This window comes from Apium graveolens, chromosome 4 (genome assembly GCF_009905375.1).
Source record: "Apium graveolens cultivar Ventura chromosome 4, ASM990537v1, whole genome shotgun sequence".
Lineage (NCBI taxonomy): Eukaryota > Viridiplantae > Streptophyta > Magnoliopsida > Apiales > Apiaceae > Apium > Apium graveolens.
In genome coordinates, this window is record NC_133650.1 from 264,964,377 (window position 1) to 264,987,991 (window position 23,615).

General features: G+C 36.7%; 2 protein-coding genes and 1 non-coding gene across 3 annotated transcripts; all 3 read left to right on the forward strand.

Annotated features, from left to right (window-relative positions):
• Positions 1–1,266: 1,266 nt before the first annotated feature.
• On the forward strand, positions 1,267–1,373 carry LOC141722230 (small nucleolar RNA R71). The gene has a single exon (XR_012575251.1). It is a non-coding gene; the product is annotated as a small nucleolar RNA R71 (small nucleolar RNA).
• Positions 1,374–14,180: 12,807 nt separating this feature from the next.
• On the forward strand, positions 14,181–18,269 carry LOC141720916 (uncharacterized). Its single transcript, XM_074523608.1, has 5 exons — positions 14,181–14,319; positions 16,783–17,226; positions 17,352–17,434; positions 17,575–17,656; positions 17,905–18,269. The coding sequence occupies exons 1-5, from the start codon at positions 14,284–14,286 to the stop codon at positions 17,956–17,958; spliced, it is 699 nt and encodes a 232-aa protein (XP_074379709.1). The 5' UTR covers positions 14,181–14,283; the 3' UTR covers positions 17,959–18,269.
• Positions 18,270–22,062: 3,793 nt separating this feature from the next.
• Positions 22,063–22,873, forward strand: LOC141720917 (blue copper protein-like). Its single transcript, XM_074523609.1, has 2 exons — positions 22,063–22,277; positions 22,385–22,873. The coding sequence occupies exons 1-2, from the start codon at positions 22,109–22,111 to the stop codon at positions 22,741–22,743; spliced, it is 528 nt and encodes a 175-aa protein (XP_074379710.1). The 5' UTR covers positions 22,063–22,108; the 3' UTR covers positions 22,744–22,873.
• The last annotated feature ends 742 nt before the right edge of the window (positions 22,874–23,615 follow it).

Consider the following 23,615-nt stretch of genomic DNA (forward strand, 5'->3'; position numbering starts at 1 on the left):
ATGATCAGTGAATACTGTTACTTTCGTACCAAGCAGATAAGATCGAAATTTCTCAAAGCCAAAGACTATAGCCAAAAGCTCCTTCTCAGTAGTGGTGTAGTTCAATTGGGCACCATTTAAAGTCTTACTCGCATAGTAGACCACATGGAAGAGATTTTTCTTGCGCTGTCCCAGAACTGCACCTACCGCATAATCACTCGTATCACACATCATCTCAAACGGTTCTGTCCAATCTGGTGTTATAATAACTGGTGCAGTGATCAAACTCTTCTTGAGAGTCTCGAATGCTGCCAAACATTCATCATCAAATTTGAACGGCACATCTTTCTCAAGCAAATTGCACAACGGCTTAGATATCTTTGAAAAGTCCTTGATGAATCGCCGATAAAAACCCGCATGACCAAGAAAACTACGGATTCCTTTCACAGAATTAGGTGGGGGAAGATTTTCAATGACTCCCACCTTGGCCTTGTCCACCTCCAGACCCTTGCTAGAGACCTTATGCCCAAGGATAATGCCTTCACGCACCATAAAATGACATTTCTCCCAATTAAGCACCAAATTAGTTTCCACGCATCTTTTGAGTACGGCGCGCAGATTATTCAAACATTCATCATATGAGTGTCCAAATACGGAGAAACCGCCTGACTCTTGCACAACAGCTTGAGTTCCTCAAAATCAGCACTAGTGGGTGCAGCTGTACTTCCCTGTTGAGGATATGATTGCCTTGTAGCATACTGCTGTGGTTGCTGGAATCCAGGTGGGTTAAACTGTTTACTCACTCCTTGCTGATATGGTGGCTGAAGAGCATTCTGATTATTCCCCCAGCTGAAATTTGGATGATTTCTGTTATTAGGATGATAGGTCGCTGGCACAGGCTGCTGTTGTCGCTGATAATTATTCACATACTGAACAGATTCGTTGACAAGAGAACACTGATCCGTAGCATGAGAACCTGCATAAAGCTCACAAACCATAGCTATTTGATTAACTCCATATGTAGCCAGAGAATCAACCTTCATTGATAGCGCTTGGAGCTGGGCTGTAATAGCGGTGGCTGCATCAACTTCCAGAATACCTGCTACCTTGCCTGACGTCATCCTCTGAGTTGGGTTTTGATGCTCATTTGCAGCCATCGTCTCTATAAGATTATACGCCTCAGTATAGCTTTTAGCCCATAAGGCTCCTCCAGCTGCTGCATCGAGCATGGACCGAGATTGGGTCCCCAAATCATTATAGAAACCAGTGATCACCATCCAATCCGGCATTCCATGATGTGGACATTTTCTCAATATTTCCTTGTAGCGTTCCCAAGCCTCGCACATAGATTCTGTAGGTTGCTGCGCAAACTGAGTAAGAGCACTCCTCATAGCAGCAGTCTTTGCCATTGGATAAAACTTCACCAGAAACTTTTGCGCAAGATCTTGCCACGTAGTGATGGACCCAGCTGGTTCAGAATGTAACCAGTCTTTAGCCTTATCCCTCAGTGAGAATGGGAAAAGCCTCAACTTGATAGCCTCATCAGTCACGCCATTATACTTAAAAGTGCTGCAGATCTCGACAAAATTCCTTATGTGCATGTTGGGGTCTTCAGTTGCCGCTCCTCCAAAAGAAACAGAATTCTGCACCATCTGAATAGTGCCCGGCTTGATTTCAAAGGTGTTAGCTTGAATAGCCGGATGAAGGATGCTTGACTGAATGTCATCAATTTTAGGCCGAGAAAAATCCATAAGAGCTGGATCAGCTTGAACAATACGATCTCCCACATTTACTGGTTCTTTCTGCTCAGTTCCTGAATCCGAATCCTCAAAATCTAACTTCTCCGGAATATCAAGAACTTTGTCTGTCTCCTCAGCTGTATCTAAAGTCCTCTTGCGAGCACGAGAACGAGTTTGCATAAACGCTTGCTAAAGTACCTGAAACACAACCGAAAAGAGTAAGTAACTACTACGTCCTAATCACTGAGTCCCCGGCAGCGGCGCCAAAAACTTGTTAGGGCGAAAACACGTACTAATATTCACGCAAGTATACGCGTTCGCAAGTAATATAGAATATTTTCTAGTTCGTTCCCTCAGAGACTCAGACTAAATTATTGTCTAATTAAACTTACTCACCAATGTATGATTACTTCTCAATGTTAAGATAATAACACTTAAGATTGTTGATTAAATATTAACTATAATTAACTACTTAATTAACCACTTAACTAACACTTCAATTTATCAATAATAAAACACTCATGAGATCACAACTTCATTATTACTTCCTTCTATAGCCATTGTTATTACCTTTAGCATGTGACAGTGATGATATTAATCGAATAACACGAAACTGATAAAAGCCAACTTTCATTGTACTAATACCATTCTACCAAGCATCCACAATTAAGATAGAAGTTGAATAGTCATCAATTATGTTAAGTTCCTATATGTCTACAGAAATTGACAACACAACGATTTAAGCTCAAGTTATTCCTTTTGATTACATAGGGCAAATAAAACTGTTAGAGTTACCCACTAATCATGCTCAACGTACATGAACCTATGCTAGCATGGCAAGTTCTAAACCTCAAGATCCACCGTCGCTTCACAAGAGATTAACACCCTATCTTATATGTTCGCGGCGCACATAAGACGAATACGCACAACCAATACTAGATATCATGCAATCATCACACACTAAAGTATTAAACAATTAACTAAAGAATTCCATAATAAATCCGTTGCAACCCCATGATCACGATTAGCCCATAATAGAACTTATCGCCATCATGGGTTCATATGAAATCATGACAAACAAACACAAGAAAATAATAACTAAACTAATTATATTAAAACAGAGTACGTCACAAGAGTAAATAAGTCAAAGCAAGAAAACTAGCATCCAACGTTACAACGAAACAAGAATCACAAGAATATATGCTTCCTCTTCGTTGCGGTGTGCTAAATCGGTCTTCTTCCTTATCTCCTTCGCTTCTTGCGTAAAACACAATCTAAAACATAATCCCCTTAATACTCTCTGTGAAAAACGTCTCAAATCTACCTATATAATAGTCCCATAAAACTCAGATTACATAGAAGTTGGAAGCCAAACAGAAGTAGAAGTCTAAAATAATTTATCTTTTTCCCCGACCCTGCGCGGCCGCTCAGCATAGCTGCGCGGGCGCGCAGGTTGCTGCGCGGCCGCTCAGCATTGCTGCGCGGGCGCGCAGGCCTCTACTGGAAAAAATCCAGGTTTGCTCCGTTTCTTCGCCGTAATCTGCCCATTCCTTTCCTCTCGCAATGGTGAACACATGCCAAGGCTTATTCTTGATGATTCCTCCCCCGAAATGCAACTAAAACCCTGAAATGCATAAACACTAGAAAAACGCATCAAATACACAAAATACTTGATTTCAAGACACCAATTTAAGCCATTTTAAGACGTTCTAAGTGGTATAAAATGCCACTTATCAACTACAAAGCAGCAATTGAATGTAATTTATTCAGTTAGTAATCTTCTTCAGCAAACACAGAAAGTTTACGTGAGCTCCATTAAAGCTTCACATTTATTATCCTTGTAAACATATTGTTTTGCTGCTGAATTTATTGTAGCTAATCAATACTTTGATTAGATTGTAGCAACCTCAAGGTTTATATAAATAAAACAATATATTTCTCGAATTGTTTTGTGTTATTTTTGATTCCGTACTTTTAACGAAGAACTTGAAATGAATCGAAAAAGATTGTAGGTATCGTATTCAACCGCCCCCCCCCCCTTCTACGATACTTTGGGACTAACAATTGGTATCAGAGCTTGTTGAATGACATACAAATCAAGATCCGGAGAAAGAAACAAGTTCTTGAAAAATTCTTGAATTTTTTAATTTTCAAAAATTTTCATTTCTTGAAATTTTTAAATTTTAAATAATTTAATTCCGCCAAGATAATGAATAACCAAAGAATTGGAAGTATAAAGGTTCCCCCATTTGACGGAGACAATTACAACCTATAGAAGAAAAAGATGATGTTGTTTATGAAAGCTTCGAATCCACTTTACATTGGGATATTACTTAATGGACCTTATGTTCCGATGGAAGTAATTGTTGAATCCACAACCGCAACTGGTGTGAGAATTCCTTCCTCATCCACTCCTAGAGATCCGTCTAAATATACGGAAACCGATAAGGAGTTAATAAATCTGGACACAAGCCTTCAACTCATAATTATGGAATCGGCCGATAATGATATGAGCCATCAACTTCTAGGAAGTAACAGTGCAAAAGATATGTGGGACACCATTGAGCTTTTGATGGAAGGAACAAAGGAAGTCAAAGAAAACAGGATGGATATTCTGATGACTCAGTAAGAGGCATTCAAACTTCAACCTGAAGAAGCACTGTCTTCACTCTTTGAGAGATATACAAGACTGTTAAGTGAATTAAAGATGCAAGGGAAAGTCTATCTCATACGAGAGTCTAACAGAAAGTTTATACTGATGCTCCCAGTTCACCTGAACAAAAGAACACATCAATCAGGGAAAGAGCAGATTTTATCACTATGTCCCTGGATGTGATCTATGGTAAGTTAAGAACACATGAGCTGGAGCAAGAGCAAAGAGTCATTATCTATGGACCTGTTTCTATTGACAGTAAAAGTACGGCACTTGCAAAAACCACTGCACTTGTAGTTCGTGAACCAGAATCTCAAGAAAATAAGGTTGCACCCTCCTCAACAATTAAAGAAATTGTCGTAGCTGAAATTACTAATGGTGAGCCAGAGGATGAAAGTGAGTTATATACTCAAGAGGAACTTGAACAGTTGGAGGACAAATCTATGGCATACATGGCTGCAAAATTTAGTCATGTTAGATTCAGAAGAAAGCCCGACTACAAACCAAGGGGTTCATTAGGTAGATTTCAGAAAGGAAGCTACTCGTCAGGGTCAAGCTCCAGAGGAGGCTACAAGTCAAGTTGGATTGACAAGAGCAAAACTAGATGCTACAACTGCAATGAGTTAGGGCACTTTGCATCTGATTGCAGAAAGCCCAAGGTAGTTAAATCAAATGAATCATATGAAAAGAAGGGAACTTATGAAGATATGAAAAGGAAGAATGAGAAGCTGAAACAGAAGCTGAATGCTTATATGGTAAAGGAAAAAGGAAGAGTGTACATTGCTGAAGGAAAAAACTGGGATGATACTGATTCGGATGAAGAGGAAGAGTATGTAAATCTGGCCCTTATGGCAGACTCTACAGAGGAATCACCACAATCATCTCAGGTTCCTGAAATTACCACTATAGATATGTCTGTATCTGAATACAAATCTACTGTGCATGAACTTACTTTAGAATTGTATAATATTCATACAAGCATGTTTGTATATAAAATGGAAAATGATAAGTTAGTTCTTAAATCTGAGAGTTTAACCTCTAGGAATGAAGAACTAGAATTGCTTGTAGTTGGACTAGAAGACCTTAAGCAAAAGAATGAGTATCTAGATAATAAGGTTAAGTGCAATGCAGACATAGAAGCTATTCTTAGAACCCAAATTGTTGACTTAGAAAAGAAGTTACAGGCGTTTAAGAATGCAGCTCTGACTCAGAAGGAGATAATAGATAGTCAAAGATTTAAATCTAAGACTTCAATAGGACTTGACTATTCTAAGCTGAACAGTAAGAAACATAGTGGTGCATCATAGATAAACATGTTTGTCTCAGAAAAGGTTCCATATGTTATTAAGGATATTGTATCTCTTTTATTCACTGAGTCTGTTTCAGAACCTTTGGATGAAGTAAGTTTGCTAATTAATGAGGAATTGATTGATGAAGATAGAGAGAATGAAGAGGAATCCTCTAAGACTCCTAAGGCTCCAGCTACGAAAGCTAAATCCATAGCTGACCTAGGTACTAAGGTGGACAGAAAGGAACCTGAAACACTTAAGAAACCAGACCCAATAGTCAACCCTAAGACTGGTGAGAGTGTTAAGGTTAAGACTAAGAAGAACATGAATGGCAAGGTAGGTGTTAATAAGAAATCTGATTTTGCATCTTCCTCATCTGCATCTAGGAAGCTTTGTAATAATTGCAATTTTGTTGCACATCTTACACATGCATGCACTAAAAGTAAAGTAGAATCTATTGCAACTTCCAATATGCCTGCCATGCCTAACATGCCTAGTTTTCATGAACCTTGTGGTATAGTTGGATGTATGCCATGTGCATTTGTTACCATGTCTGAATATTTTAAAGCTTTTCATGCAACTGCTAGCACTTGCATCAACACTAAGACAAGCATGAGTAATAAGCACACACAAGACAAGACTGTTACTCCTATTTCTAAGTCTGACAATACTGTTGAGACTAATACTGAGAAGGAGCCAGTCAAAGTGAAAGCTAAGCTTGTTAAGGTTTCAATTATTGATTCTGTTTCTACTCCTAAACCTTCAGGACCCAAGAAAGCATGGGTACCAAAGTCTTCTTAATCAATCTGTGTTTGCAGGGTAAGGTAAGAAAAGAAAAGATCATGTGGATTCTGGACAGTGGGTGTTCTAGGCACATGACAGGAGAAAAGTCCCTGCTCACAGGTGTGGTTGAGAAAGTTGGCCCTATAGTTACCTTTGGAGATGACAGCAAAGAATTTACTAAGGGATATGGCAATTTGAAGATTGGTAATGTCATCATTGAAAATATCTCTCTTGTGGAAGGATTAAAGCATAATCTTCTGAGCATAAGTCAGTTTTATGACAGGGGATACAATGTTGATTTCTGAACAGAAAGATGTTTGATATCTCACAGGAAAGATGAGAAGCTTGCTTTACAGGGAGTAAGGAAAGGTAATTTGTATGTAGCTGACTTGAAGTCTACCTGTGATGGAGTAAGCAGATGTTTCTACAGCAAAGCTTCATCAGAACTAAGTTGGCTATGGCACAAGAAGCTCTTGCACTTGAACTTCAAGATAATGAACTCTCTGATCAAGAGAGAACTAAAGAGAGGACTACCACAGATGGAATTCTGTCAAGAAGGACTCTATGAAGCATGTGAAAAAAGGGAAATCAAAGAAAGCATCGCACAGAAGCAAGGAAATGACAAGTATAACTGAACCTCCTCAGTTAATTCACATGGATTTATTTGGTCCAGTGAACGTATTGTCACTATCAAGGAAAAGATATGCTTTAGTAATGGTCGATGATTTCTCCAAGTACACATGGGTGTTGTTTTTATAATCCAAGGATGAAGCACCTCAGCTGATAGTGGATCATATAAAGAAGATTGAGATGGAAGTGAAACTACCTGTTAGAAAGATCAGATCTGATAATGGGACAGAATTCAAGAATGCATTTCTAAATAAATTTTGTACGGAGAAAAGTATTTCGAGACAGTACTCAGCTCCAAGGACTCCACAACAAAACGGGGTAGTAGAAAGGAAGAATCGTACCTTGGTTGAAGCAGCAAGGACTATACTAAGTGAATGAAGACTTCCCACCTACTTCTGGGCTGAAGTTGTCAACACAGCGTGTTACACTCAAAATCGTACCCTGATTAACAAAGATCATGGCAAGACTCCTTATGAGATTATGGCTGACAAGAAACCAACACTGAAATACTTTCATGTGTTTGGTGCTAAATGCTTTGTGCTAAAGGAAGGAAATGAACATCTAGGAAAGTTTGATGCTAAAGCAGAAGAAGGTATATTTCTTGGCTACTCTCTGGAATCTAAAGCTTATAGGGTTTATATGATTTTTGATCAGAAGGTGATTGAAAGCCTTAATGTAACATTCGACGACACCAAGTTGGCAAGCCTGCAAAGAGAAAAGGATTCTGAATCTCTGGAATTTGAGAATCTATCAAATGATCCTTTGGACATAATAGAACCTGAGATTGGTAGAACTGTGCCTGTAGTTCAGGGCAATGCTGATTCAGGATCAAGTGGTGATAATGGTGAAAACAATGATCATGATAATCATTCAGGAACCCCATCAAGAATCACTAAAAATAGATCAGAATCATCCAGTCACGGTGACAGCAACTCAGGGAGAGCAGGAAGAGGATCTACAGTTCACACTCAATATCAGGCTGAACAAGGGGAAACATCAAGATCTTATATGCCTCGTCAAAGAGTTTGGAACAGAGACCATCCCTTTGAATTGATCATTGGTGATCATGATGCAGGAGTAAGAACTAGACATGCCACTCAGAATGAATGCCACTTTTCAGGGTTTCTTTCAGAAATGGAACCTAAGAAAGTGGATGAGGCACTGGAAGATCCAGATTGGGTTATTGCTATGTAAGAAGAACTCAATCAGTTTGAGAGGCAGAAGGTATGGAAGCTGGTACCCCGATCAAAGAACAAGTCAGTGATAGGCACTAAATGGGTATTCAGGAATAAGCTAGATGAAGATGGCATTGTAACGAGAAACAAAGCCAGACTGGTAGTTAAAGGTTACTCTCAAGAAGAGGGTATAGATTATGATGAAACCTATGCACCAGTAGCTAGACTTGAGGCAATCAGGATGTTTCTGGCATTCGCAGCATATTCAGAATTCAAAGTTTATCAAATGGACGTGAAGAGTACATTCCTGAATGGGGAGCTAGAAAAAGAAGTGTATGTGGAATAACCACCAGGTTTTAAAGATCCAAATCTGGCTTATTTTGTGTACTTTCTATTCAAAGCTCTCTACGGCCTTAAGCAAGCTCCAAGGACATGGTATGACACTCTCTCTGAGTTTTTACTTGAAAATGGTTTTGCTAGAGGTGTCATAGATAAAACTTTGTTTTATAAAATGCATAAATCTGATATGATATTAGTTCAAGTATATGTTGACGATATTATATTTGGTTCTACTAATGATGATCTTTGCAAGAGATTCTCTAAGCTAATGCAGAGTAAGTACGAGATGAGTATGATGGGAGGGTTAAACTACTTTCTTGGTCTACAAGTGAGTCAAAGGAAAGATGGAATATTCATTTGTCAATCCAAGTATATCATAGAACTTCTTAAGAAGTATAATCTGGAAGATTCAACTCCATCAAAGACTCCCATGCCAACAGCCTCCAAGCTTGATCAGGACAAAACTGGTAAGAAAGTTGACATCACAAGCTACAGAGGTATGATAGGCTCATTACTTTATCTCACAGCAAGTAGACCAGATATCATGTTTGTAACATGCTTATGTGCTAGATTTCAAGCTGAACCAAAAGAATCTCATCTAATAGTTGTTAAAAGATTATTTAGATACCTTAAGGAAACTCCAAATCTTGGAATTTAGTACCCTAAAGGTACAGGTTTTGACCTAGTTAGCTATACAGATTCAGATTTTGCAGGTTGTAAGATTGACCGGAAAAGTACATCAGGAAGCTGTCAGTTTCTTGGAAGAATATTGGTATCCTAGCATAGCAAGAAGCAGCACTCAGTATCCACATTAACTGCTGAAGCTGAATACATAGCTGCTGGAAGCTGTTGTGCTCAAATCTTGTGGATGAGGAACCAACTCCGGGATAATGGTCTGTTGGTGTCAAAGATCCCAATATTCTGTGATAACACAAGTGCAATAGCAATCTCAAATAATCCAGTTCAGCACTCGAGAACAAAGCATATTGATATCAGGTATCACTTTATCAGAGAGTATGTCACAAATGGCACTATGGAGTTACACTTTGTACCCACAGAGGATCAAATTGCAGACATCTTCACCAAAGCACTTGATGAAAATACTTTCTCTAAGTTGGTTAGTGAACTTTGGATGTTAAATATTTCTAATTAATTTTAGAAGTCAATAACTGCAATTTATTCTGGTTAAATTCACTTGTTGTTTAAATTCAATATCTTAAGGACATCTGACTATGTTGTGAACTTGATGATAAGTTAAACAAATCACCTTAGTAGATTTAACTTAGTGAATTTTGTAGCACTCGACGGATGATCTAATATAGTCCCGACGGATAAACCTTACAGTCCCGACGGATGACAGATTAACATCCATCGAGTGAGTAGCTTATGTAATAATAAGAATTGTAGCACATTTCTGCAAACAACTTTGTGTAGATTATGTAGGAGTATATGAGTCATGTTGACTATTAGTGGATATGCAGAATAGGTTGATTAATTGTAAATATGAAATGTTTTGTAATTCTGTATAAGTGAAATGGAGTCAAGTAACAAATAGCTACCCGACGGATGATCAACAAAGCTACCCGACAGATGATTAACAAAGTTACCCGGCAGATGACAAACATGTACCCGACGGATGATCAAATTCGAATATCCGTTGACAGTGACAACACAGTCACATGCGTTGGGTGTTTGCAAAAGCAATGTGGCAGCCTGTTAAGCAGGAATTTGAGAACAAATGAGCATTACCATTTCCATACAATTGTGAAGATATTGAAAGATACTTGAATAGAGTAGTAAAGTAGCATGGAGTTAGACTAGATATGTTTGTTTTATTATCTTGTCTTATTGTCATGTAAACTTGGTGATATATAAACCAAGTGTAGCTAGTAGAACATTCAACTAAGCAAACACATTTTAAAGAGAGATAGAAAAAGTTGTACTTATCAAGAATTTCTCTGTAGTTTGTTTGTTCAACTTGTAAAGCAGTTGTGAGCAGTGTTTCAGAAATCGCTAGGCGTGCCAGGGCGGTGAGGGTACCTTCGAGAGATTAATCGGCAAGTCGGAGATTAATCGGACCGATTAATCGGAACATTAATCGGAAGAATATAAATATTTTTTTTAATTTTTATAATTATATAATGATCAATATGTCAAATATTTGTTTCAAAAAAGAAATTAGAATGGTATTAAACAATATCTACACATTTGACATTCGTTATGTACTAATTATTGAGTTTACAATATTGCATATATTTTAGTTCACACTTTTAAACTAATTACAATATGTCATTTTTATATTTTAAGTGAGAAAATAAATATGTTAGATTACTTATTACTTCTTACCAATATTTTATATTATAAATTGACATGATATTTTGTGAAATTATGAAATTAATAAATTAAAATCATAAAAACATAAAAAAATGTTTTTTCAAAATTATTTCCTGCCTAGACCGCCTAGGACCGATTTTTGACCGCCTAGCCCGCCTAATCCCGATTTTAACCCGATTTTTAAAAAAAACGCCTAAATCATCGCCTAGGTCCGACTCGGGGCGTTTTACCACCGCCTAGTGCCTAGGCGCCGCCTAGACCGATTTTTAGAACACTGATTGTGAGTCATTCTAAGCTACACAAAGTTCTCAAACTGATATATATATATATGGTGGATACATTCAAATCCACCAGAAAGTTTTAAAAGCTTGTATTTTTATTACTTTGTGTTTTGATTTATATAACTCTTTTATTCCGCACTCTGCAAATCAAACACTTATATAAATTCAGTTAGAACAGTTTTTAAAAATCTTGAAAAAGTAGCCAGAATTACATTCAACCCCCTTCTGTAATTCTTCTTGTATTGTTAGGGAATAACACTTGGACAACTATGTAATGATCAACACTAATTAGATTTTTATAAATGTAATATGCTTGTCAATCATATGAAAAAAACTTATCTTTTTTAGTTCCTCCATATGTTTTGTGAACATGTAGTCAGTTGTGGCCCTTACAGCCAACCACAATAGCTTCTTTAACATAACACATTTGTGGTCTTTCACCATATTCCTGTAAAGATGCATCACACAAAATTTATGCTCTGTATTAGGAACCACATTACATAATGCATTGATCAACCCCTGCATAAAAGATGAAATCCTTTAAAAATAGTTCACAATATTACTATCATAGATATGGTAAAGCATTTTTTTACCTTTTGTATGTCTGAAATGAAGGTCCATGATGCAGAGTTCACCACACCAACATCTCAGCTAATAAAGTCGGAAACCAGTTCCAACTATCTGTGTTTTCAGCCTCAACAATGACCCATCTAATATGGTACATTCCATCATTAGAGTCACATCCTACAGCTGAAAGAAGTTGCTCTCCATAAGGTCCCTTCAAATGACATCCATCAAGGCCAATAATTGGTCAACAACCTATTTTGAATCCTTTTTATACATGTCCTGAACAAACATAAATCCTTTTAAATCTCCTCACATCCAAACTTAATTGTTGTTCATTTAAAATTATGTCTAGTATTGACTCGGGCATTACCTTTTTAACCTCATTCACATAATCCTACAACATTCCATATTGTTAAAGATGATCTCCTCTGATATTTTTTAAAGCCATTCTCTTAGCCCTCCATACCATGAATATACTCACCTCACAGTGTTAATCATTAATAACTTTTTTTTTGAAATGCAGCAAGGGGCCATGTTGGATTCATCCTTATATCATTCTCATATTATTTTGCCAGCCATTTGGCACTCATTTGCTTCTGTTTGAAAGTTGGGGCACATGTGTGCTTGGACACCAATGTCCTCACTTGGACTGATGAAGTGAACCTGAATGGATAAGCATATATCTTCCACCCACATCTCTTTCCTCACAAATGAACTTCACTATTGCACCAAAATTTCTTAGTTGTTTCAAAGCTTTCATATGCACAATTGCATGTTTCCTCACAGCAGCCCTAAATGAAGCAGCATTGCAGAAAACCAACCCTAACTCAAACTAGGGATCTCACATATCTGTTTTTTCATTAAATACAGGATATTTGATCATCACATCATCATCACTACTATTTGCAGCTATTCTCTCCACATCACTGCCACCATAATCACTGAATTCTTCTTCAGGACCAATGATTTGATCTTCAGTTATGTATCTACTCATACTGGGAAAATCAAAGTCACGGTCACCAAATCCCCCCCACCTTGGATGTCATCACCTTTAAGTGGTGGAGGACCACCATTTTTCCATGTAGTAACATCTCCATCTGTATTGTCCATGTTAGAACTGTCACCATGAAAGATATCACCATCACTTGCATCATCTTCTACTTCATCTTGTTCCTTAGCAGGAGCTACTACTTGTTCCTCCGCATGTTCAACATCACTCAAGTGATTATACATTCCTTCTAGTTCCAATAGTGTTTCAATTTCAGACCTCTCAAATTCAATGTGATTAGGGTCATCTATGAAAGATAGGTCATACTGGGAAGGAAGGTACTCTTGTGTTTCTAGGTTTTCTTTCACCACATAAACATACACAATTTTCTCAGGTGGAACAACTTTTGTCATTTGTAAAATATTCACATCACTCATTAGAGGGCATAAACCAGTTTGCATATCAGAGTTTGGGACCTTATAATAAACTTTAACAAATCAATCTTCACCAAGATCATTTAGCATATTACATATTTCTAAATAACTCAACTCATCAACATCACACATATCAACATATATAAAAGAATCACCAATATAAGTTTTAGGATCAACAGTAAATTCACCCCATGGTGTAATTTTAGGCTGAACTTATCAGGACAGTCTGTAAATGCATGATAAGGTGGTAAAAAGACTAGGTTAGAGTGCATACTTGTTTGTACCTGTGTTCATATCAAACCCTAACAGTACACACAACAGCCAAAAACGGGACAACAAACAAAGACAAACACAACATAAGATACAATCGAAAGCAAGATTACATGTACAAGCATAAGGCGGACTTATTACAGTACAATATATATATATATATATATTCATCTCAAAAACAAAGAGAAAAGTGTAATGGACAACTCACGACTTTAATTAGGAGTCTCATGAGAATGAAAAACTTCATTATCCGTCAACGATTGTAAAGACCAGGTCATGGCAAAGATTTTATGACAAATACAGCTAGATAACCTTAAGACATAGATTAAGAGGGGAAATTGAGGTTACATTAATGGAGATGGCAGACAATAATGTGGCTCTAGTGTGCATATACAATAATGCTTTTGCTGTGAATTTACAAGAGAACCTATATATACAAGTTGTTCTGCTTCTCCTAAGTACAGGTACACAGCTTACAATATTGTAAAATCAAGGTACACAAGTTGCAGCATCAGCAAACTTGAGGTACACAAATTGCATTTAATTCTTAAAAAAAATAGATAAAAGTCTTGAGCCTCAACTGAATTTACAATAATCTTATTCTCCTTAATTGGGCCTAGCTCAAAAGAAATAGACACTCTGTTAAATTGTATTGAATCCAATCCACTAATCGTCAGCCTGACCCAAGACTTGACTGGACCGTTACTAGACATCCACCAGTCGGCTATAGACACAAAGAGATGCAACATATTTTACAATTTACATACACCCCTCCTCTAATTTTTCTCTGTTTTTTTTTGTAATTCAAGAGCTTTGTCAACCATGGTCGACTCTGAAAAAACTCCGAGTCTTTCTGAGGTATTTTCTCTTCATTTCTTCATTATCAATCTTATATTTATTTATTATTTAAAGAAATTGTTGCTGATTTATATCTGGATAATATATATGTGTTGTTGGAATTTCAGTTGTGAGCAGTTTGTTACATTTCAGATTTACTTTGACCTCAATTTGATTCCACTATTATTGTACATTTCTGTAACTATATTAGGACTTCAACTTACTTTCAAATTCTATTATAGTTTAGGCCGTGAAGAAATTTGATTGATTTACTTTTAAAAAATATTGTATAATAATGTCGACTTCAAATCTTTCAAATTACAGTGTTACCTCAAGTAAAAACCCCTCTGGTATGTGTGACTTGTAGTTTAGTTTTTGTTCGACCGGATTGGAGGACGTTCCCGGTCTTTTTGAAGCTCGGTTGCACTTAAATGAATGATACAGCTCAATAAATTTAACATACATTAAAGAAATAATAAGATACTTCAATGGATTTTTGGTCCAGGGGATCCATCTACCTTCGTGCTTGATCATGTGTTTAATAATTGTGTACTTGTGCTTTCTACAGCAACTGAATGTGTAGATATAACTAATTTTGATTTTGAGATTGTAAGCGCCATTGTTCTTTGTGATTGAGTTTGGTTTTAAAAGAGGTTAGTTTTATGTGTAAGGAGATTACAAGGTCAACCTCTTGAATAAAGTAGTAAATTACGCAATTCCTGAATAGCTTCATGTCGCAAAACAATTAGCAAAGTAATTGAATTTACTTTTTTCTGGCGTGTGTTGCCCTCGCTTGCTTGAAATTTGATACTAATTAAGTTCTGTGGAAGACCAATCAATCTCGATGGTACTAAAGTCTTGTTGGAGATGGTGGAGCAACTTAACAGTCTAATTTACATTCAGGAAATGTCGAAGCAAAGGTTAATTAGATTGAAACATTGAGAAGTTGATCTAGAAATAGCTCACTGTAAAGAAAACGATTTGATAAAAAAAGTGAAGGTAGTTAAATAGTTAACAATTACTTTTTGTAATTTAAGGCGAATCAACACATTGTTAGTGCCACCCAAGTAAAGGTCGGCCCGAGTTTGCAACAACTAGTCATAAAAATATATAATTGCTTAGAGAGTTCATGTGTGGTGGTAGAGTATGGATCATGTGACACAGCTAGAAAAGTTAAGAAGACTAGAATTGATCTTACAATATGTCCTACTATGCTCTGTGACATATAAGTTGTCCTGATATAAGTTTATAATCTGATTTGACACTGCTTCTTGTAATTTAATGCAACAAGCTGTAAACAATTTTACCAAGCGTACGACCAAGGGCTGATTCTAATTTTAGAATTGGGTTTTAAGCATGGTTAGTAAGAACAATGTGTTATGATATGCTTAAGTGGTAGCTGCTTGAGTTCTGGTAATTAAAGAACCAGAAGTGGGCTAAATACATCATATAATAAAACGTAGCCTCTAATATAAAGGTCCCTAACTAGTGTCCTAAGCTGAACCAAAATAGGGATAACTACCCATGAACTTATGTAGTCCCTAGAATTGCTAAATTCAAGTCTCGTGGTCCACAGTCCACACTACCTCCTTGCATCACACTCCTGCCTGTCCAACCCCCCCCCCCCACACACACATATTCGAAATCATTCATATAATCTCTATATGTACCGTGCCTCATGCAACAGGCTTGCTTTGCGAAAGGAGATGTCGAGAAGAAAATAAATAAGTGTATTGTACAGACGTGATAATTGAAAGTGAGACAAACGGATGCTTACCAACCATTGACAAAAACAGACTAAGCAAATTTTATTTTTTACTTGGTTTGTAGGTGGTCTTGCCACAATTTGGTAATTAACACAATCATAAGCATAATGGAAATTATAAAGACAACTAACAATTCCTTCTTGTATTTGATAGATGTCAGGGAGATAAGATTATCTTGCTGTGACATCATTCACTGCCTAGTATTTAATTTATGTTTGACATTCGTTAAATGAGGAAACTAATGTGTTGGGAACCATACATTCATTGTTTGGACTCTTAACTTCTTGAATTACGCCCTTCCTTTTATAGTTAACCTTAATTTGTTCAAGATAAAAATTTTGAATTAAAATTTCCGGAAAGAGGTTCTGGTGCAAGCTCAGTGTAAGTATCAATGAAAAGCTCAAGATTTGGGGTCTATTTTTTTCCTTCGGTTTGTATTTTTTCTTTTAATCTTCAAGTTGGTGGACATCTTTTGTACACTGTTTTTCACAGTCTTTATAATTATTCATTATTGGGCAAATTTAGTCGTAAAATATATGCTTACCTTGAGGTTTATGATTTACCTGTCAGCAAGTCCCAAACAATTTAAGAGAAGAATAATATAGCCTGGGTCATTTATGGCATGTCTCTTGTGTAAAGATGCTTAGTGCTCGAAGTTTGTAGTCAAGATTTTTCTGTTCCACTTTCAAAAATTAACTTTTTCTATATATGTGTGCAGCAATATCACCTTGAGAAAGAAGAAAAGCTGAATACCACTCCGAAACCTGCGGAAGAAGTTGTCATAGTAGATTCTGCTACTGAATCTGTAAAGGAAGTTGTGGATGCAAAAGTAGAGGAATCCTCAGCTACACCTGAAAGTAGTGACTCTGTTGATGCTGTCAGTGGCATAAGCAGCGAAACTCCTGAGGCTGCTAGTGGTGAAAGCAGTGAAACTGTTGATGCTGCAATTGGTGAAAGCAGTGAAACTCCTGACGCTGCTAGTAGTGAAGGCAGCGATACTCCTGTTGCTTCTAGTGATGTAAGCAGCGGAACTCCTGATGCTACTTCTGGCGAAAGTAGTGAAGCTAGTGAAAGCATCACTGTTGCTACTGAAGGAAGCAGTGAAAGTACTGAAAAAGACAATGTAGGTAATCCAGAACCTGAAGAAACCCCAGAAATCAAGGTTAGCCGGATTGGATTATGTGCTTTTATCCTCTTATTTTGCCACCTGATCATAGTTATTACACTTTAATCTGATATTTCTTATAATGTTGTTGGTCCTGTGATTATTATTGCGACTTATACCAGCTCGAGACAGCACCAGCAGATTTCCGTTTTCCAACCACAAACCAAAGCAGGCATTGCTTTACTAGATATGTTGAATATCATCGGTGAGTCAATATAGTATCTTTACCTTCTTTTTCAGTTACATGGTTCATAGCTTCTCTGTTTAAAACTTGTATTTTTGGAGATGTAATGGTCTTCCATCAGGTTATTTACTATTTCTAAGGGTCTGGCTTTCTCTTATCAGGTGTGTTGCTGCAAAAGGCGATGATGCTCCAGAGTGTGATAAATTTGCCAAGTACTATCGTTCACTTTGTCCAGGCGAATGGGTATAAAGCTTCTTTGTGCTTGCATGTTTTTAGGACTTTCTGTAGCCAATCTTGTTTTAGCTGTTCAGCAAATACCAAAATTTGTTCTAAACTTGCTCAGATATATTTTTACCCCTGGAGACATTTTGCTAATCATGGTTAAAGACTTAAGTGTCCTTAAATCTTCCTTTTTGTTTCTCTTCTGTACGTTGTCTGATTCCTTAATGTTATAGTACATCTTACTGTCCTTTTCTTAATTTTAAATGCAGGTAGACAGATGGAATGAACAAAGGGAGAATGGCACCTTTCCAGGTCCTCTATAGACGATTACTGCTCCTATAATAGATGAGTTTATTCTGCTAGATCATAGATGTCATCATGTCATTACATGTGCCTCCTGGATCTGCTGATGACTTGATCACCTTGAGTTAATAATTTGGCATGTATGTTACAACAAGTTCATGTTTGGATACATGTTGATGCACAAGGAAAGTTTTTTTTAGCAAGAAGATACACTAGACTTTAAATTTATCGTTGAGTAAATGCTCGAGTGCTTGTAACAGGAAAGGAACCAAGGGGATTTTGTGATGATTATAATTTCCCTCGATATCATAATAAAGATTAATTGATCTGCTATGTTATCGTAAAATTGATTCATAGTACTTAGGCTTGACGGCCTCCTATTAATTACCTAAAGTAGTCGTAGTCAAATTTCAGAAACATATGTGTGTTATAAGAAAGTGGCCTGTGAGAGGAGTCTTCGTGCTGAAGAAGAAATTGCCTTCACACTTCACAGTGAAGCTTTGGTCAAATGACCCGAGCCTTCAAGGTTGTTTTCCATATTCCAAAGGAACTGATATTCTTGGTTATTGCAGCATGCAAATGTAGATAGGTATTGAGCAAAAGTTCATCTTAAAGCTTATATACTCTAGTTGAAGAGGCAGAGGGTGTGGACAAGTATAGTGCATAATTTTGGCTTTTTTCAGAAATGTGGTTCAAATTAAGTTAATTTAAATGTAGGCTTTGGCATACACATCCGTGACTAGGGCTGTATTTCGAGTTGTGAGTATCCGGCTCGAACTCGTTTAAGTGAGTTTGATTTGGCTTGTTTAGTTAAACGAGCCGAGTTTAGGCGAGGTAGAACGAGCCGGCTCGACACGACTCGACTCATATAATTAAATGAGCCGAGTTTGGGCAGGGGTTTAGGCTCCATTAAGTCTAATTTTAAATGAGGCTGCTCGCCCGACTCATTTAGCTAAACGGCCCGGCTCGGCTCGGCTCGGCTTCGTGAAACTAAATGAGTCGAGTTCGGGCTAAAGCTCGGTTAGTTAAGGAGTCACCTCGGCTCTACTCGATTAATCTCAGTTTGAATTACACACGACTCGAAACTCGACTTGCTCATCCCGAATTACAGCGGTGACACATAAAATTTTTGGTACTCGGGACCACATTTAAATACTCGTACGTCGTACATTATGTCTGTTGAGCTTTGATTGCTCGGCCTTGTGAATAATGGTTTTGTACTGCAGGAAGGTTGAGAATTCTAATCTTCGCTTCTTTCTTTTAAAAGCTATCTTGACCTAAAATATTAAGTACGTGAACTGCACGTTTTACGCTTTTGTTGGAATTGTTTGTATCCATTGCTTACTCAACACATAATGAAGATCCTTTTGCATCATTGCATGTCTGCATTTTTCTGCTGGAGAATATCTTTATGACAATGTTAGTTTATCACCTTTCTTTATTCCTCCACCTTTGTTCTGTCGAATGCTCCTCCCTGGCCTATTTGATAATAAGATGCCGAAGGTTTAAATTAAGATCCTTCAAAGGATTGGGGTGGTAAAGGTCAAGAGTTCGATCACCGGCCGTGCGTGAGTTTGCTTGGCAAAAAAAAATGTGAATTTACTTGGATAAAAGAAAAAGGTTTAAATTGAGCTTCATTTTAAAACATGTGTGTGCGCGAAAATATAAAATGTTGCAAATGATCGCTAAAATACATATGTATGTAATCTTAAAACTGGAGCAACAGCAAAAACATCAAAATTAATCTGATGAGAATTGAAAGTCTACCTATAATCCCACAACTGAGTGTTGAGCATTTTATTGACATAATGTTCCATCATAAGTTGAAATGTCATTTCATGTAAATACTTTGGTTGTTAAGAAAGTTTCTCATTTCATTTGATCATGTTTTGCAAATGAGTCTGTTACATTTCCGTCATTAGAAGTTGAATTGTTTCGTTATCAAGAGAGGGGATTAAGACGTTGCTTCTACTTGTATCATAAAATTGTTGTATTGGATCTCTTGCTTTGTCAAATTGACTGCCGATCACGATTTTTCATGTCCATTTTATACATACTACGTTGGCCATGAGTCCTTTTAATTACCGTCAAAGTAATTTACTAGGTCATGGATTTCAGAGTGCCGCGTTTTTTATTTTCATTTTTTCTAGTACACTAACCACTAAATTTTACGAGTTAGCTTATTTCGACTATCTCTTATTTCTTATTAATGTGGGATACCTACCTAACATACATTAAAACTACACTGATCAAAGTAAATTAAATTTATACTCCATCCGTCCCGACCAATTCTTTATGTTTGGTTTAGATATGGAGGTCAATAAATATATATAAAGTATTGAAAAAAAGAAAGAAAAGTGGGCGAAGTGGTGTGACCCGTTGATTTTTCATGTATAAAAAGGAGATAGTGGAGTAAAAGTAGTATATAAAAGAAGGAAAAGTGGGAAAGTGGTGGGACCCGTTGACTATTTATAGTAAATTTTAAAATGTAAAGAATTGGATGGGAATCCCGAAAAGTATATTGTAAAAAAATGGTTGGAACAAGGAGTAGAATTCAGTTTTTAACAAGCTTATTATTTTGGTTGGGACGTTCACGGGAGTAGCCAACAAGAATGCGTTTCAATCTATCATGATTATTACTCTAATTCGGTCGTGATAAATTTATCGGAGAAGCGGATATAATTCCGAAGATTTGGTATAAAACTAGCAGTAGGGAGCAGATGATAGAGCCCCAATGCGAAGTAGTTGACCTAATCCAGTAGTACATTTCCTTGAGCAGCTTCCATAAGCCACCTGCAAAAAACGAAGCTTATCATCATGCTAAATTATTCTATGATCGTATCTGGCTTTTCCTTATCATATATATACATTGCATGTGCAATTTTTTGAGTTTTTCTTTTAACCCATTATTAGGACAATTATAGTAAGAGATGGGATTAATAAGGGTTCTACTTGAATTTGAGAGCCAGTAAGTTGAATTCTACCTAAAAACTACTCTTTGTATGTTTAGATTTATCTGGTACTCCCCATATGGGCGGCCGGCCCCAACAGGAGAATAGGGTTCCAGATTGATAAAGAGAGGGTTTCCACTTTTTTGATGCAATGATTTGTTCATACATCCTTTTAGTTAGGCATGATTATATTTTGACAAGCTCGCTTCATCACTCTTTAGCTTTGATATCGCCTTCTGTCAAGGTGGGTTGGTAGGTGTGGGAACTCCGACTAGGAGGTTAAAAGTATATAATTTTATTAATTGTAAGGTTATTTTTTGTAAATTAAGTTATATTTTAGATTACAGTCTCAAGTTATTTATGCATATCTTCATATCAGCTCAACAATATACCATAAGTTACTTCCAAAAAATGAATAACTCTAAATAAAAAGTAAGGGATCTTAGATTTATCACCCGTATCAAATTGAATTTAATTTGAAATTTTGAATTTGATGAAACTATATGTTTGAAAATTTAAATTTTATTTGAAATTCAAAATATTTAAATATTAATATAAATATGGGAATTTAAAATAAAAAATAAGAATTTTATTAATTAAAATAAAATACAAGTTTTGAAGCAAGGTCCCGTAATAGATATTCCCAACTAGTGCAAAGAGTGTCATACTGTAATATACAACTGGCAGTATCCTATACTCGGTATATATTCAGTGCAACAAACTTACTGCATCACCCTGCTGTCATGCTCATATATCAGTGATGGTCCATCACTCGCATTACATAAGCCCGGAAATATACAAACCTTTGTTTTTCCTAATGTTTTCCTCAGTTATTACTTGTACAACCAAAAAAGACGCACACTAACTAGACCATAATAATAATTTACTAAAAGTCAGCACACAAAATACAAGACTTCCGCTTAGAGTATGGTGTGATTAGCATTTCAATAAATAATTAAAATACTCTTATTTTTATTTTACAACTTATAACCGAACTGCAACCTTTGAATTTGTGAGATTTAGATTCACAATGTGCTTTTTAGCTTCACAAATTTATGCGGTTTTGTTACTACTACGTACTGCACGGTTCCACTTGCGTAGTAGCTTTACCCTTTATTTTTTTTTTACTATAAGATCCCTATATATAGTCTATATAAAGGACACCTCTGCCTTATAAATCATATCTCAACCATCTCTTTCTCTCTTTTAAGCAACTCTAATGGCCAACTCCGCTGCCAAAATTGTATGCTCCTTCTTCATCCTATTAGCTGCTGCTGTTCCAAGTTTCGGCAAAGACTACACTGTAGGGGACTCATCTGGCTGGACACTCACTGGTGATTACAAAACTTGGGCAACTGACAAAACCTTTAGTGTTGGAGATAATCTCAGTAAGTTCACACTTCTGTAACATTCTATAACAACTTTTCTTTATATTTTTGAACCATTAGTTTCAGAATCTTAAACACTGACAAATTTTGTTTTTGGTTATTTGTAGTCTTCAAGTATGGAAGTGGTCATACCGTAGATGAAGTAAGTTCAGGTGATTTTAGCTCCTGCACTGTTGGAAATTCAATCAGTACTGATAGCTCGGGTTCGACAACCATCCCTCTGAAGACTGCAGGCCCGCATTACTTCATCTGTGGAGTAATAGGTCATTGCAGTGGTGGCATGAAGCTAGCTGTGACTGCTGCAACTGCCACAGGAGCTGGAGCTACTCCCACTCCATCTGGAAGTTCATTAACACCACCTACGTCTACTTCAGGCCATGCTCCGACTTCATCTACCTCATCACCAACTGTATATCCGTTCATACCTATTATGTTCTTGAGTAGTGCTCTAATGTTGGTTTACTAAGAGCTTTGCGTTGTGGTCAGGATAGAGGCAGTGCTTTCTCCCCCCTTTTCCTTTATTTGTACTCCATTTTTATTGGTGCTTTCATGTATTATTTATACTGATTGATTAACTAGCCATCTTTTATGATTAATTTCGTAACTTTAGATACTCACACACTCCATTACTGAATATCGACCATACCCTGCTCTTTGCGACATAAAGAGTGATGATACTCCATCCAGTACATGGGATGGGCAGATCAATTTTCCTCTCCAAATTTCCCCGAATACAGAGGGGAAAAAAAGTTCAAACGCAATTATGTATAGAATTTTTTCGAAATTTTTAGCTTTATTTTATTTTGTTTCTGAATAAACCATTCAGCAACGACCAATAGTAATTAATTCATCTCCTTTCTTTTCTTCCATCAAAAAAATTTGGGGAAAACAGTTTTAACTCCAGCGGTATCTATAAAAATTTGGATAAATCCAATGGTCATTTTTGTCACACTGACGAAACTTAATTTTTTTCTATGGGGTTGTTTTAACATAAAACTTGTAGAGAAAATAATTTATTTATAAATAGTAAAAATACTAACAGAGTCTTTGTTTCTAAACTATATACTCCTCATGAATTTTTTACTAGTGGTCATACAAATTTTATGAGATTGGAGTGACTTTTGTTTCAACATTTAGATCTTTGTCTGAGTCTTGGATTTTGGGGTCTAGTGTTTATATCGTGTTTTACAGCAGCCTTTAAAGCTAGGTATTGTTCTTTTTTTGTCAAGAGCTGGGTATTGTTCTTCATTCTTTTTATGTTTTTGGTGCTAATAAAATGGAATGTGGTGGGGGCAAAGTTCCCCAAGGGGCAATTAACATAAAATTCCCCCTACTAAA